At 39.4% G+C, this 13,574-nt stretch overlaps 1 protein-coding gene across 2 annotated transcripts in view; it reads right to left on the bottom strand.

Annotated features, from left to right (window-relative positions):
• The window catches only part of LOC143148470 (protein couch potato), a 208,243-nt gene that overhangs the window by 80,996 nt on the left and 113,673 nt on the right, over positions 1–13,574 (bottom strand). For both annotated transcript variants that reach the window (XM_076314830.1, XM_076314828.1), the window contains exon 2: positions 7,757–7,834. In XM_076314830.1, the coding sequence (XP_076170945.1) occupies positions 7,757–7,834 (78 nt within the window). The remainder of the gene's footprint in view (positions 1–7,756; positions 7,835–13,574) is intronic.

Raw genomic sequence — 13,574 nt, 5'->3', positions numbered from 1 at the left:
GTCAAGGAGAAACCGCCGATCGATAATACCGGAACTCGAGCCGTCTCGAGCGGAGCGGAATCGCCGTTACACGCTGACGCAGACCCGTAGTAGGTGGAGTCTGGTACCATGGACGATAATAGCGAATCGTGGTGATAGATTTTTCGAGAAATCGCCCGAAGTGGCCCTTATTTTATTGGAAAATCCGATTCACGACCGCGTCCCAACCTGGTAACGAGTTCTCCGCGTTTCTGCCTTTTCTACGAGTGTCCGTAAAAATCTCAGCACCGTGGGAGTCGTTCCCGCGGAAACGTTTAGAAACGCGGGAATTTTATCAATAGAGAAGAAAGGGAGCGGAGATCAAATTCACGGGGACACCGGCGACGATTTACAATAGCTTGTACGACGAGTTTTGTCGTTTTCTCTTCCGATGTTGAAATAAATACGACATCTCGAGTTCGAACGACTTTAAATATACGAACGAGTCGATAGGTCTGCGCGAAACTTCACGCGTGTTCATCGAACGGTAGTGTCATCTTCGGAAAAACAAAACGACGAATTTTAGCAGACGACTGGAAATTTATCGGACGAACCTAATAGCATAATTTTTTATCCAACGACGAAATTTATTCAGTTATTTGTTACACTCTTCGAGAAACAGCCGACGGTTGAATATTGCACGTTTGCTCGTACGTTAACCGTGTGGTACGAGAAATCGTGTTAAAGGAGACTCGTAGTAGTCGTTTATTTATTTTCATACCGGTGAGACGAAATTTTGATAAACGAAAATAAAGAATCATTGTACAGAACGGTTGCAGGGGATAACGGTCGCGTGAGATTATTTTTAAAAATAATGGAAGGAGTCGACAAATTTAGAAGTACAAGTTTTACGAAAATTTACGAAACTGTTCCATGGAATTTCGGTTGCAGTAGTAAATTGTGCCCCCGTGAAGTCCAAGATGTGTATAAAAAGAATTCTGATGAGATATCGTGACTCGTACAACGCGCGAAGATGTAACGAAAATAGAAAAAAGAAAAGGAATTCGATCGATTCCTTTTACAAACAACTGAATCGACCGTAATGACGCTGTATCGATGTGTTTACACAACTGGAAATCGCCTTGTGTCGCCGCACTTGGGACTGCCTTTACCGCGTTGTACGAGGATGAAAATTATAAATGACAAAATTGTTGATGCAATACGTACGTATTTGGAAGAAATTTTAGAATAGTTTGTAATCATTTAAGGTACCTTAAGAAATCTATTTTAAATACGTATTAGCTTAAACGGAAACAAAATACTTATTCTAGGATGATGACCCGGTTTATTAACGAAATAGCTATTCTCGCGAGTACTATTCCGAACTTTGATTTAAATTTACGTATTAAGCGCAATTCTAATTTCATCGTTATTTAAATTTGGTAAACGAAACGGAAGTGAACTTTGTAAGCCGCTCAGCGTGATAAATTCTCTCTATCGACGATAATCGGATAATCTTTAGTAATAATAAAACCACGAATACGTTACACACAGATGCCGAATATTTGTTTGTCTCGGATCATTTTTGGTCAACTTTCGAACGTCTCTTCGGTGGAATGAATCAAAGTTTTTCACGAAATATCATCTACCATGTATCGTATTATTTTCCATTTCGTGCGTCTGGTAAATAGAAAACAGAAAATGAGTATTGGTAAGAATAAAAGAGACACTCGTTCCATTTGTCTATACAATTCGCCCAACTTCTAAAACGAATATATCGTTTCGAACAAATTTGAATATTAACCGAATCGGTACATTGTTAATCGATTCGAGCAATTTATCACGATTAAATATTTTTGTCTCTATACTTCGAGTTGTCTTCGATACGATATTATCTGTTACAAATCGAAAACAATAATACCGTATAAAAAAGACTGAAAAAATAGAGTTGGAAAGAATCATTTGGGTCTATTTAGACCCAGACGGACCGTTGCATCGTACGATTATACCGTTAGTATACCAGCGGAATCGAAGAAACGTACGATAAAATAATAGAATCGTTATTCGGAAGATTTGTGAGAGCAAGGTGAAGTTACGGGTCGGTTTGGACCCCAGGGCGTGGTCACAAACCTCTCATAGCTAAGAGTTAACTCTCACAATCGTATTTTACTTCAAACAAATATTTTCGTCGAATCCATTTCAAAATTCTCTCGAAACTGTTCGCGATTCGTAACAACGATTGACAAGTTCTCTTCGAAAAATGACGTAAAAGAAAACAAAAATACCAGTGTTCGTTCCTTTTCGACGAACGAGTTTTTTTTCACGAAGACGAACATTTTCCGTCGCTCGATTATCATTCGTGGGTATTGTTATACCTAATCCCCGACCAAGTTGATCCACTTGCATTTAATTAACTCGGGCCAGCCGATTTAATTGGTTAATTCCATCGATCGTTGGAACAAAAGGGACAAACGGCGAGTTTAACGTCGCGGTGAGGCTTCAACGTTCGAAAACCGAGTAACCTCTGGCTGCTGACGAGGAAGTTGCACGAGGGAACGCGACGCGGAATTCCGCAACGGGGTAACCGGCGTGTCGGCCGCAGACGTGGAGAATCCCGTGGCTGTGACAATTTTAACGATAAAAAGGAGAGGATTGCCGGAAGAGCGATAAAATTGTTCTCGCTCCATTTCAAGATTTCCCTCGAAAGTTAAGCCCATCGTGTCCCCTCGGGCCGTGGGGCACGGATTCAAAGAGAAAGAGTTACACGAAGCCTTTCATTGCGCTTTGTGTCTACCTCGCCGTCCACAATTACGCGTCTAGTGTTCTGAAGGTGGCCGCCGACTCCAGTCTTTGCACTGCTCGGGACGTTTTCGGCGAACGAGAGAGCCCTTGGCTTTGATAACCGCCGACGACGATACGGATCGAACACCGTGCGACGATCTCTCACGATCGATTGGACATTTTATTTCTTCGTCGTTCTCGCGGCATTCCACTGATCACGTCGACGAAACACAGTACAACCGTTCTCGTATTTGAATACTCTGACGATTACTTTTAATACAGTACAGTCCTTCCCGTATTCGAATACTCTGACGATTACTTTTAATACAGTACAGTCCTTCCCGTATTCGAATACTCTGACGATTACTTTTAATACAGTACAGTCCTTCCCGTATTCGAATACTCTGACGATTACTTTTAATACAGTACAGTCCTTCCCGTATTCGAATACTCTGACGATTACTTTTAATACAGTACAGTCCTTCCCGTATTCGAATACTCTGACGATTACTTTTAATACAGTACAGTCCTTCCCGTATTCGAATACTCTGACGATTACTTTTAATGCAGTACAGTCCTTCCCGTATTCGAATACTCTGACGATTACTTTTAATACAGTACAGTCCTTCCCGTATTCGAATACTCTGACGATTACTTTTAATGCAGTACAGTCCTTCCCGTATTCGAATACTCTGACGATTACTTTTAATACAGTACAGCTCCTCCTGTATCCAAATACTCTGACGATTACTTTTAATAGAGTACAGCCCCTCCTGTATCCGAATACTCTGACAATTACTTTGAATAAGTTCCGTCCATGAAAAATCCGAGCCATGGACAACATTCACCGTAACGTGTATTTCACACTCTGAACAAATTTGTAACGTTAACAATTGAATTTATTGCTTTGTTGTCCAATTCATCTTCAACTCTACACCCTATTCTCGGTAATTATATTTTCTTCACTATTATAGGTATTGTAAGTCGTACAATATTTAGTCAGAAGATAACTATTAATCACAATAGTGTGGGGCGTATATGCCCCACGTGGCGTGAACGAAAAGTAACCAAAAATCGGTCCAGCATGGTACGTGTTAATACAGCTGTCGCAAAGACCAGTGCCACCCCCTGGAGATTGCGGAGTCTGCTATTCCTATTCGATTGAAAAGTTTCCAGCTGTTGGTTGTAGCGTGCAATTTATATTTTTCAGGGAACTTTCAATCCCATCGATACAGTTTCTAACTTAAATTTACTACTAGAATGAAAAGTATGTTAGAAAAAAATAAATAAATACCTCGGTTGGTACAATCACGTTTGTTCGTTCTCTATCGAACGTATCAAGAATAAGTACAGGGCTCGCGATAAGTGTAGCATTGACAAAGACGTAGGATATTTAATTCTAAAGTTAAAACTTCAAGAATATGCAAAATGTGTGGAACTTGTATTTTTTGATTTTGTAATATAATAAGAGGATCTTCTTTTGTAGAAAATACAGGAACGTTCCAAGTCGTATCTATTGTAATTTATTATTAGCTTCGATCACGGAAAACGGTATGTTCGTGGATGGGTCGAAGAAGACCCGAGGAACGCGCTAAGGTTAAATATTCAAACGAATTGTCAATTTTCTTAGAATAAATAAAATTTAATGTCAGATGTCTTGCTATTTAATCGAATATGAGAGGCTCTATTATAAATTGGAAAAATAATTAAGTAACATTTCTTTGATCGCATCAAGGAACATTGATATTCGAATATTTCGATAAGGTTTCTCTAAAGTCTTCTCTATTTTTATAGTAATTTTTAATAAAAGATAAAGGAAAATTTGTTTTCTCCGTTAAATGTGGAGCGATAAAAATCTCCGAACAATATTTATATCCATCTTTCAGAGCGCATTGGATAATAATACAAATTTAAAAAGAGCACGTCTGCTGTTTCTAAGAATATTTCATCGATTCGGACTCGCGATTATTACTTCTAAAATTATTTCATGACGCAAGACAACGTAATAGTATCTCGAGTAACGTTATCTGCAAAGTAGATCTATTGTCATCCAACATGGCCGCGTTGTGCAACAACGCCCTACGCGGTTTACGATTATCGTTCGAACACGTATCAACGATGGTTGCGCAAATTATTGAAATAAAAATCGTTGCTTTCGTAAGACCATTTTCGTTTCTTTTAAAGACGAAAAACGACGATCGAGACTTTCAACGTGTTCAATCCAACTCGCTATCGCGCAGAAGAATCCGTACGAGTAACTAAAGAGACCAGATAAGGGTCGAAGAGGGGAATACATTCCACGTAACTTTCTCTCTTCCAATCGTGAATTTTCAGATAAACGGATTATTCGACATTCGATTACGTGATTTCATCATCTTCGTCGCCGTAACACCCTCGAACTTACATCTCCGGGGAGGCTGACGACTCGACTCGGCTAAACTCGATCGAAATTTTAGCACGTGCCAAGTTAATCCCTTTAAACTCCAAAATCGTCGCTAACCATTACTTCCGCGTATGCACGATCATGTTCTTATGTTTTACTTCTTTTTTTTTGTCAAGGGATTAGAATTTCATTCTTTAAAAAGTCTGCCCAGTTTCGAAGTAGAGAAATTGATTTCCTTATATTCCCTTATGGATTCAAACGTTAACAGAATTATTCCGAAAATGTGTGAAATCGATACACCGATTCATTTAAAATTGTACACAGACATAAAGTAAACGTCTCTCAATAATTCGAACACAAATCAATTTGATACCTGTAAATGTTTTCGTTTGTCGCCGGAGTTACAAAATTTAGAGAAAAATTCAATATCTTTTTACATATCTTTTCCAAATTTTCCTACGTTTCATACTTTTTACATTTATTTCGATTTCATCGATAGATACGTTTATGCACAATACGAATGCTTTGGATCTTTTTACCGAGATAACCAAAATAAGAATTATCGTGTCAACGATGGACATGAGTTTTTTTTAAAAGTAGTACCGTTTCGGCGCAATCAATGATTTATGCTTGAAAAAATTCTTACTGTTTAACAAAGCATAAAGGAATACACAGTAATTTTCTAAACGAAAGACTATATTTAGTAATTTTCTAAACGAAAGACTGTATTTAGTAATTTTTTAAACGAAAGAAAGATCTTAAATATACAATTTTTAAGTTTTCGATCTAGACGGACCTCTTCAGCGTGGTATATACATTTCTAACGGAAAAATATTACTATTACCACATGGTTGTAACATTGATGGTTTAATTGTGATTCATTCGCAATGAGCTCAGCACGAAATTGACCGTTCACTCAGTACTTCGGAACGTGACTTGACTGTGAATCCTGATGCGTGTTAGCTCAGTTGAGGAGCATTGAGTGATACTTGGCCGGACCGCATCGTCACTAATATAAATCAACCTTAACCCATTTCAAGCGTATAAAATAATATTACGTTGTTTTGCGTCAAATTCGAAACCGTATGAAGAGTATTGGACAACTTTCGAGCGAATGGCAATTAACGAAACGTAACACGAAACTCGAAATAGTATCGACTACGATTCAAATATAATATTTTGCGATCGGATTCCTGTGCTTGTTCGAAGAGACATTGTTTAACACGATCGAGAAATCCTCGCGTGAAAATTCTAAAAATTTATCGAACGTTTTGGTACTCGAAGAATTTTCAAACTTTGTTCTACTCGAAAATCAATTCTCGATGAGAAATAATATTTGTTCCATATTTTCGATTCAATATTGCACGAAATATAATAGGACGAAATTGCAATTGAACGTTGTACGGTGATTCTGAGATTCTTATGGAAAATTAACGACACGAGGGCTAGTTCAAAGTTCATGGAAACGATGACGTTGATATTCACAATTGTTTAAAACGTTGCAGGTAATTGTAACGAGAACTTTGTATATTTAAGTAATAATAATTTGATACAGTTACTACTGCGTAAATGTTGGCGTACATTGTGCATTGTTGACTCATTCATCTATGTATAGTATTCTCTTTGTTTGATCCGATCGACGATGTTTAATTCAAAAGCCGATGGTGTTCTCGGATATTATTGTTACGAAGTTCTCTAACACTCCTATTAACGATTTTCTCTAAGTAAAATTTATTTTAATTTCGTTCGTTCGATTGCACGCAACGTTTTCAACGTGGAAGTGTACCACGTAAAAAGGAATAAAACAAAAGAATAAGTAATTGTGAAAAAAGCGAGATGCGGTCGAAGTGCTCTTATTAAAACTAAATCCGGTTCGTACTTTCGTTTGTCATAATAAGTAGAAACAAGAAGAGAATAGTCGATACAAGCATTCGAGAGTTTCGATTCTACTTTTGGAACCTACTCGCTCGATTACTGTAATCAATAGTATAATATAACTAAAAAAAACAGTTTATAATTTGTAAACGACGAGCCATTGATTTTACACCGTAAAAATATTAAAACAGAAGAAGAGGAGTAAAATTTGTATACCTACACGACCAATCTGTGTACAATTAATTTTAGAACTATTAACGTTGAAATTTAACAACTGGTAAAACAATATAGAAATTTAATATCTCTACGATCAATTTCTGTTCTTCTCTCTCGAGAAGAGTTTTATAAAGTAGAGATCAGAGAAAATTAATTCGTCATAAAAATCGTGCGACTTATTATAATTTTCCCGCGTAAGAACAAATCTCGTTGGGATCGATCGAACCGTTCGCTAACAGTACGACAATGAAAACGAAGTATCCACAGTTTCGTACTCGACTTTTCGTTCCGAGTCATCCGGAATACCTAAAAATCGATCTTGAACGATTCAAGGGTCTCGATTTACAATACTCCACGACTAATTAACCAACGTCCGAGCTGCAAGGGTTCTAATTACCGTGCACCGTCGACGAAATTATCATTTTCCATCGCACCTGGATACGAACCTCGTCTGTGGAACAATACTCGGATATAAAATCCGCCTAATTGAGATCACCGTGAGTCTAGATCCCGCAGACCATTGTACGCATCGCGACTACTTACCTCATATGCTCTGAACAGCAGATATAGCTCCCTCGGCTTGGCGTCCATCGGCAAGCCGCTCACGAACAAGGTGCGCACCTGGAAAAAGAGAGAGAAAGAAAGCGATAATTGAGTTAATTAAGCTAATTGTCGGAGGTCGGAGAAGGAAGAAACAGAAGGCGAGGGGCAGAGGCACGCGAAACGGAAGAAGGATTCGAACTGAAGGATGGATGGAGATAACCGGGAATTAGTCTGCTCTGTTTGACTGGTGCTCTCGCGGAGACAGGGCGATAGCTAATTGTCGAATTAATAGGAGACGGTAATGCAACGACGAACCTGTTCTCTTTGTCCCGTTTCTAATTTAACGACCGATTTCCACCTACCCCCTTCCTACAACGAATCTAATCCGAATCCTTGTACTAGGTCGTTCGATAAGTTTTCTCGTTTCTTCCATTGTAGAAAAATATCGCTAAACACTTCCACTTCGAACAACTGTGAATACACGAACGAGTCGAAGGATCCACGTGAAACTTCACGCGTGTTCGTCGAGCAACATCATCTTTGGAAAAATAAAACGACGAAACTAATAGCCCCATTCCTCATCGAACGAGAAAATTGATCGAACAACCTATCGCGTTGTCTTCGTTCCTTTCACGCGATGCGACAAAATATTTATTTCACGAAGAAATTTCCATCAATTTCTAACCGATCGATATCAAGCTTTGTTTTCGACTTACAACGTGGAACAACCACGATGCAATAACAATTGAAAGCTCGGTAAATAATCTTACGATTGAATTCAAGAGCAATATTGGTGTACGAATCCTTGGACATTATCTTCTTCCCTTTTACACGAGAGAAGAAAGTTTTTACTTTCTTACATTGCAGTTTTACTTTCTAAAATACATTTAAGTAACAAACGAAGCGTTTCGGATAGTCATTGAACAGATCTTTCCGTAAATATTTTGGATAAATACCAAGATCGATGAGACAATATCTATTTGCGATTCAAGACACGGAAGAACTTTGCTACGATAAAAATTGAAGTCTCGGCGAGTAACCTAGCACAGAATCCGAGTCCAATATTGTCTCGGATTGTTCGAGAAATAACACGTAAACCGGACGAACTATGCGCGCACGGGACGGCAATTTATTAAAATAATAACGGTATAAAACGAAGATAAAGTAAAACGGAATTGAATCCAACATCGGTCCCCTCACCGAGCTTGAAAATTCCGTACACGTTGGAACGCAGTTACCGGTGCGTTTATCCGAATGCCAGAACCTCGGACAAGCCTACTTATACCTAGTAACATCAGTCAAGAGAATCGCAAGAAGAATCTACAAGCTACGTCGGATGCTTTGGACCGGTACGATGGTAAAGGAGCAGAAGGTTCCAAATACGTGACGACAAAAGTGGTAGGTGTCCTCGTTCCTCGAGAAGGATGGACATAGGTGTTGGACCAAGAATAGAAAAGTGATTTCGTCGTCGGGGCAAGGATGATCGGAATAATGTTCAACGACTGGTGGCTACGATACGTTGCAAAAGCTTCGAGAGAATTTTCGGCGCTTCGATTCGTGGCTGGAGGTGAATGGAAAGTCACGTGAAACCGATGTGTACGGGAAAGGAGGACAGATGACCGCATATGGGGTTGCAGTCGAGGACACCACGGGCTTCGACCGAATTCGCTAAATGCTCCGTGACGAACGACTACGAGTTGTTCTCGAACGCGCGACGGTAATCTCGAATCGTATTTTTCCTTCGACCTATTCTTGACCCAGTTCCTCGAGAACCGAGACCGAACGCATTGTAGGCTCTGCGGAAGTAAGCAACACGGTGACGGTAAATTACATACTGATTTGGCCGGCTGCCAACCACGGGAGACCGTTCCCACCCGACGCGAGATTTTCCACCAACGAGGAATTGCCGGCTTACCGATTGAACAAGTCCGACTTGGCGAACGACCTCTGAGACCCGTAGACGCGAATCCCGATGCGAACGTTGCACGTGACCGACAACGATTGCGTTTTCTCGCCAGGGATTGTTTTGCTCTTCGAAATTCGGCAATTCTCGAGAATCGTTTCTCTTCGAGAATAAGCGAAAATCGATCAGAGAGATCGTTGTTCTTTGAACGCTGGAGCTATCAAAGAGGTCAATTTAACCGGTTTTGAGTTTCTTTTTAAAATTATTTGATTCTTAACCGGTGTCTTTGCCTGCAATATTCAGGGACAATTATTAAAGTAGGCAATTGATGGTATTCGGAAGTTAATTTTCCAAAAATTGTTTTGCTGTTCGAAATTTGGGAATTCTCGAGAATCGTTTCTCTTCGAGAATAAGCGAAAATCGATCAGAGAGATCATTGTTCTTTGAACGCTGGAGCTATCAAAGAGGTCAATTTAACCGGTTTTGAGTTTCTTTTTAAAATTATTTGATTCTTAACCGGTGTCTTTGCCTACAATATTCAGGGACAATTATTAAAATAGGCAACTGATGGTATTCGGAAGTTAATTTTCCAAAAATTGTTTTGCTATTCGAAATTCGGCAATTCTCGAGAATCGTTTCTCTTCGAGAATAAGCGAAAATCGATCAGAGAGATCGTTGTTCGTTTAACGCTGGAGCTAGCAAAGAGGTCAATTTAACCGGTTTTGAGTTTCTTTTTAAAATTATTTGATTCTTAACCGGTGTCTTTGCCTGCAATATTCAGGGACAATTATTAAAGTAGGCAACTGATGGTACTCGTAAATTAATTTTCCAAAAATTGTTTTGCTGTTCGAAATTTGGGAATTCTCGAGAATCGTTTCTCTTCGAGAATAAGCGCAAATCGATCAGAGATATCATTGTTCTTTGAACGCTAGAACTACCAAAGGGGTCAATGTAACCTGTTTCGAACTTCTTTTTAAAATTACTTAATTATCGATGCTGTCTTGGCCTACAATATTCGTGGACAATTATTAAAATAGGCAACTAATGATACTTGTAAATTAATTTGCCCTTTCTTCGCTTAACTTTGAAGATAGCTATGCGGTCTGATACAAATAGAAACACGTTTACCATTGACAGTTCTACTGTTAACGAATAAATAAAGAATTTAAACTCGAAACGAATATCGTGCAATTTATTGGAAGACTGTGCTTCTAGTATTTTATAATAAGATTCTGATCGTCGAGAATTTGCTTCAGGAATCTCGAAAGATGTGATAATTCATTCTATAAAATTATCTGCATAAAAATTTATTTAGAAAATAATTTACATCAGCCTCTTCTTACATCACCGTACTATTTTATCTTATTTTACCGTGTAATAAACGGATATTGTACGTAAGCATTGCATATAAATTTTGCTCGTTGAAAAGAAACAAAACACATCCGGTCGAAACGTTTAACTCATACTGGCATTCCACGTTGCGAGTGAATAGCACAGTATAACACGGTTAAATCGCGTTTTCAAATTTTCCATTCCACGTTTAGAGAATTCCCTTGATTCGTTGCCCCAAATACACAAATCACCCACGGTGACCATATCTTTTAACGGAAAAAGAGAACAAAGTGTATCGAGTCGTCCCATAAGTACGAGCCGTTTATTTTTCTACCGTATAAGGTAATATTTTAATCTTACCTAGGAAGCTCACGAGAAGTGTAATCGTACTTTTCATCTCCGGAAAAGGTTACACGCGAGTAACGATATGCAAGTTGTTACGCGATCAAGAACATTATGTTTCGCGAGCTGGTACCTATACGTCCAATTTTGGCATTATTCCATTTGCTTCAAATCTCTATGCATACACGATTCTGACATATTTAGCATTTGCGACATTTCTCGCACCGACAGACTCTTCGTTTCGCTCAACAGATTACGAATTTCGTCTGGACTGGCTCGCGGTTCATCTTCCGGATTAAAATTACTCTTTCGCGATCAATCGAATCATTTTTTGCACGTGGAAATCGATCAAGTATCTTCTCCGTAAACGACACAAACGCTTTACGCTGCAATTGCTGCGACATTTCCGTTTCGAAACTCACGAAAACGAACACACGTTTCATTTATTATTTCTATCGTGTATTAAATATAAAATTCTTACAACTTGGCGATCCGTGCCTTTCGTATGCCTTCTACGGACTAAACCGAAACGTAACAGTTCAATCGTCCCGAGTCCTTCCAGCTCTGTGCGTTACCGAACGTATCGTAAGAAACATAAACACACCGCGACACGAATTTATGGGTCGACCTAATATAAACACACGTACAAACCTACGTAGGAACTTCTCTCTCTATTTTCATCCTCCGAAACATTAAATTTATAATATTCGTAAAATACATCGATTTACATTCACTCGAAAAAAATATCGCGACAGGAGCAAAATTTCCCATTCGTTCTCACCGTACATTAACGGACATATTTTTATTAATATTTCACGATACCTACATATTCCTAACACTTGTTCTAAGGTTCGTTCGAGATTGCGAAAATTTCCCGGGAAGAGTAAATTTTCCATTCCGGACGATGCGAATCTTGGAACGCGTTCCCGTTAATTTTCCGTGGTAACGCGGAAAATTACTGTACATTACTGTTCCTGGCGCTCGTTTGCACGAGACTGCGCAGATTCGCGAAGAAAAAAAATCTTGAGAATTCTCCTCGGGACGGGAAACTCGAACGCGCGCAATCGGTGCCCAGTGAGAACGGCGTGCGGTTCGATCTCACCGTTTCGCGGGCGGTGCATCGATCTGCATCTTCTCACGTATTGTGTCCGTGATAAGGTACGAGGAACGGGCAGGGATCCGCCGAGCGGGATTTCCCAAAGGAACGCGGATAAAGCGGCGTCGCGCGCGCAGAAACGCGTCCCCGAAACAATGCTGCGAACAGGTGCACGCGGGAAACACTGGGAACAATGGCAGCCGGTCGCCGCTTTCACCGGTCCGCGCGCGTTTGCGCCGCTGTTTGACGACACGGTCGACGGAAGAGAGGACGAAAACGCGAGGGCCGGAGGGAGGAAGGACGAGACCGGCCCGTGGCAAACCGTCCGTGGAGAGAACGTTCACTCCTGGCCCGGTTCGATGCGACGACTAGACGGCGGCTCGTGAGATCGCGAAAAGCGAGGGAAATTTTTCGCGTTTCCGTTCGCCGCGCCGCTACGCTGCTTACGTCGCCGTGTGCCGGAAGAAGGAGGCTCGACTCGCCGTCACCGCCACCGCCACCGCCATCGCCACCGCCGCTGTGACACGGTGACGTTGATACTCGCCCGGTGTCTATTCGGTTTAACCGTGTCGAGATTTGTATCGCTTGGTTTATGGTGTGCCCGTACACGCGAATAATTTATGTACGTATAAATAAATGTTTATAAATCGATACAGGTACATGAATATTTATATGTATAGATGTGTGTAATTTATATATGTAGATATTTCATTCTGTAGAGACTTGTATCGCTTGGTTTATGATGTGCCCATGTGTGTAAATAATTTGTGTGTATATATATATATATATATATAAATATTTATAAATTAATATAAATACATAAATATTTATATATATGTAAGTTTTACATGTAAATATTTAACCCTAGAGATTTGTATTGCCTGGTTTACGGTATGCCCATATATATAAATAATTTATATATACGAATAAATATTTATAAATTAATATAAATAATATATAAATATTTATATGTAATAGTAAACGTAATTTGGGTCTGTCAGAGAGGTTTTAATATAATTTATATGAGAATGGTTCGAACGAAATATCGGACGAAGAAGATAAATGAATTTAAATAAAATACAAATAGTATAATATTTACGATCGAGTACATATACTTGTTGAATGTAATAAACTTTTTCAATCTT

The sequence above is a fragment of the Ptiloglossa arizonensis genome, chromosome 6 (assembly GCF_051014685.1).
Source record: "Ptiloglossa arizonensis isolate GNS036 chromosome 6, iyPtiAriz1_principal, whole genome shotgun sequence".
Taxonomy (NCBI): Eukaryota; Metazoa; Arthropoda; class Insecta; order Hymenoptera; family Colletidae; genus Ptiloglossa; species Ptiloglossa arizonensis.
The sequence above is the reverse complement of the archived record's forward strand: the minus strand, read 5'-3'. Positions and strand labels throughout refer to the sequence as shown.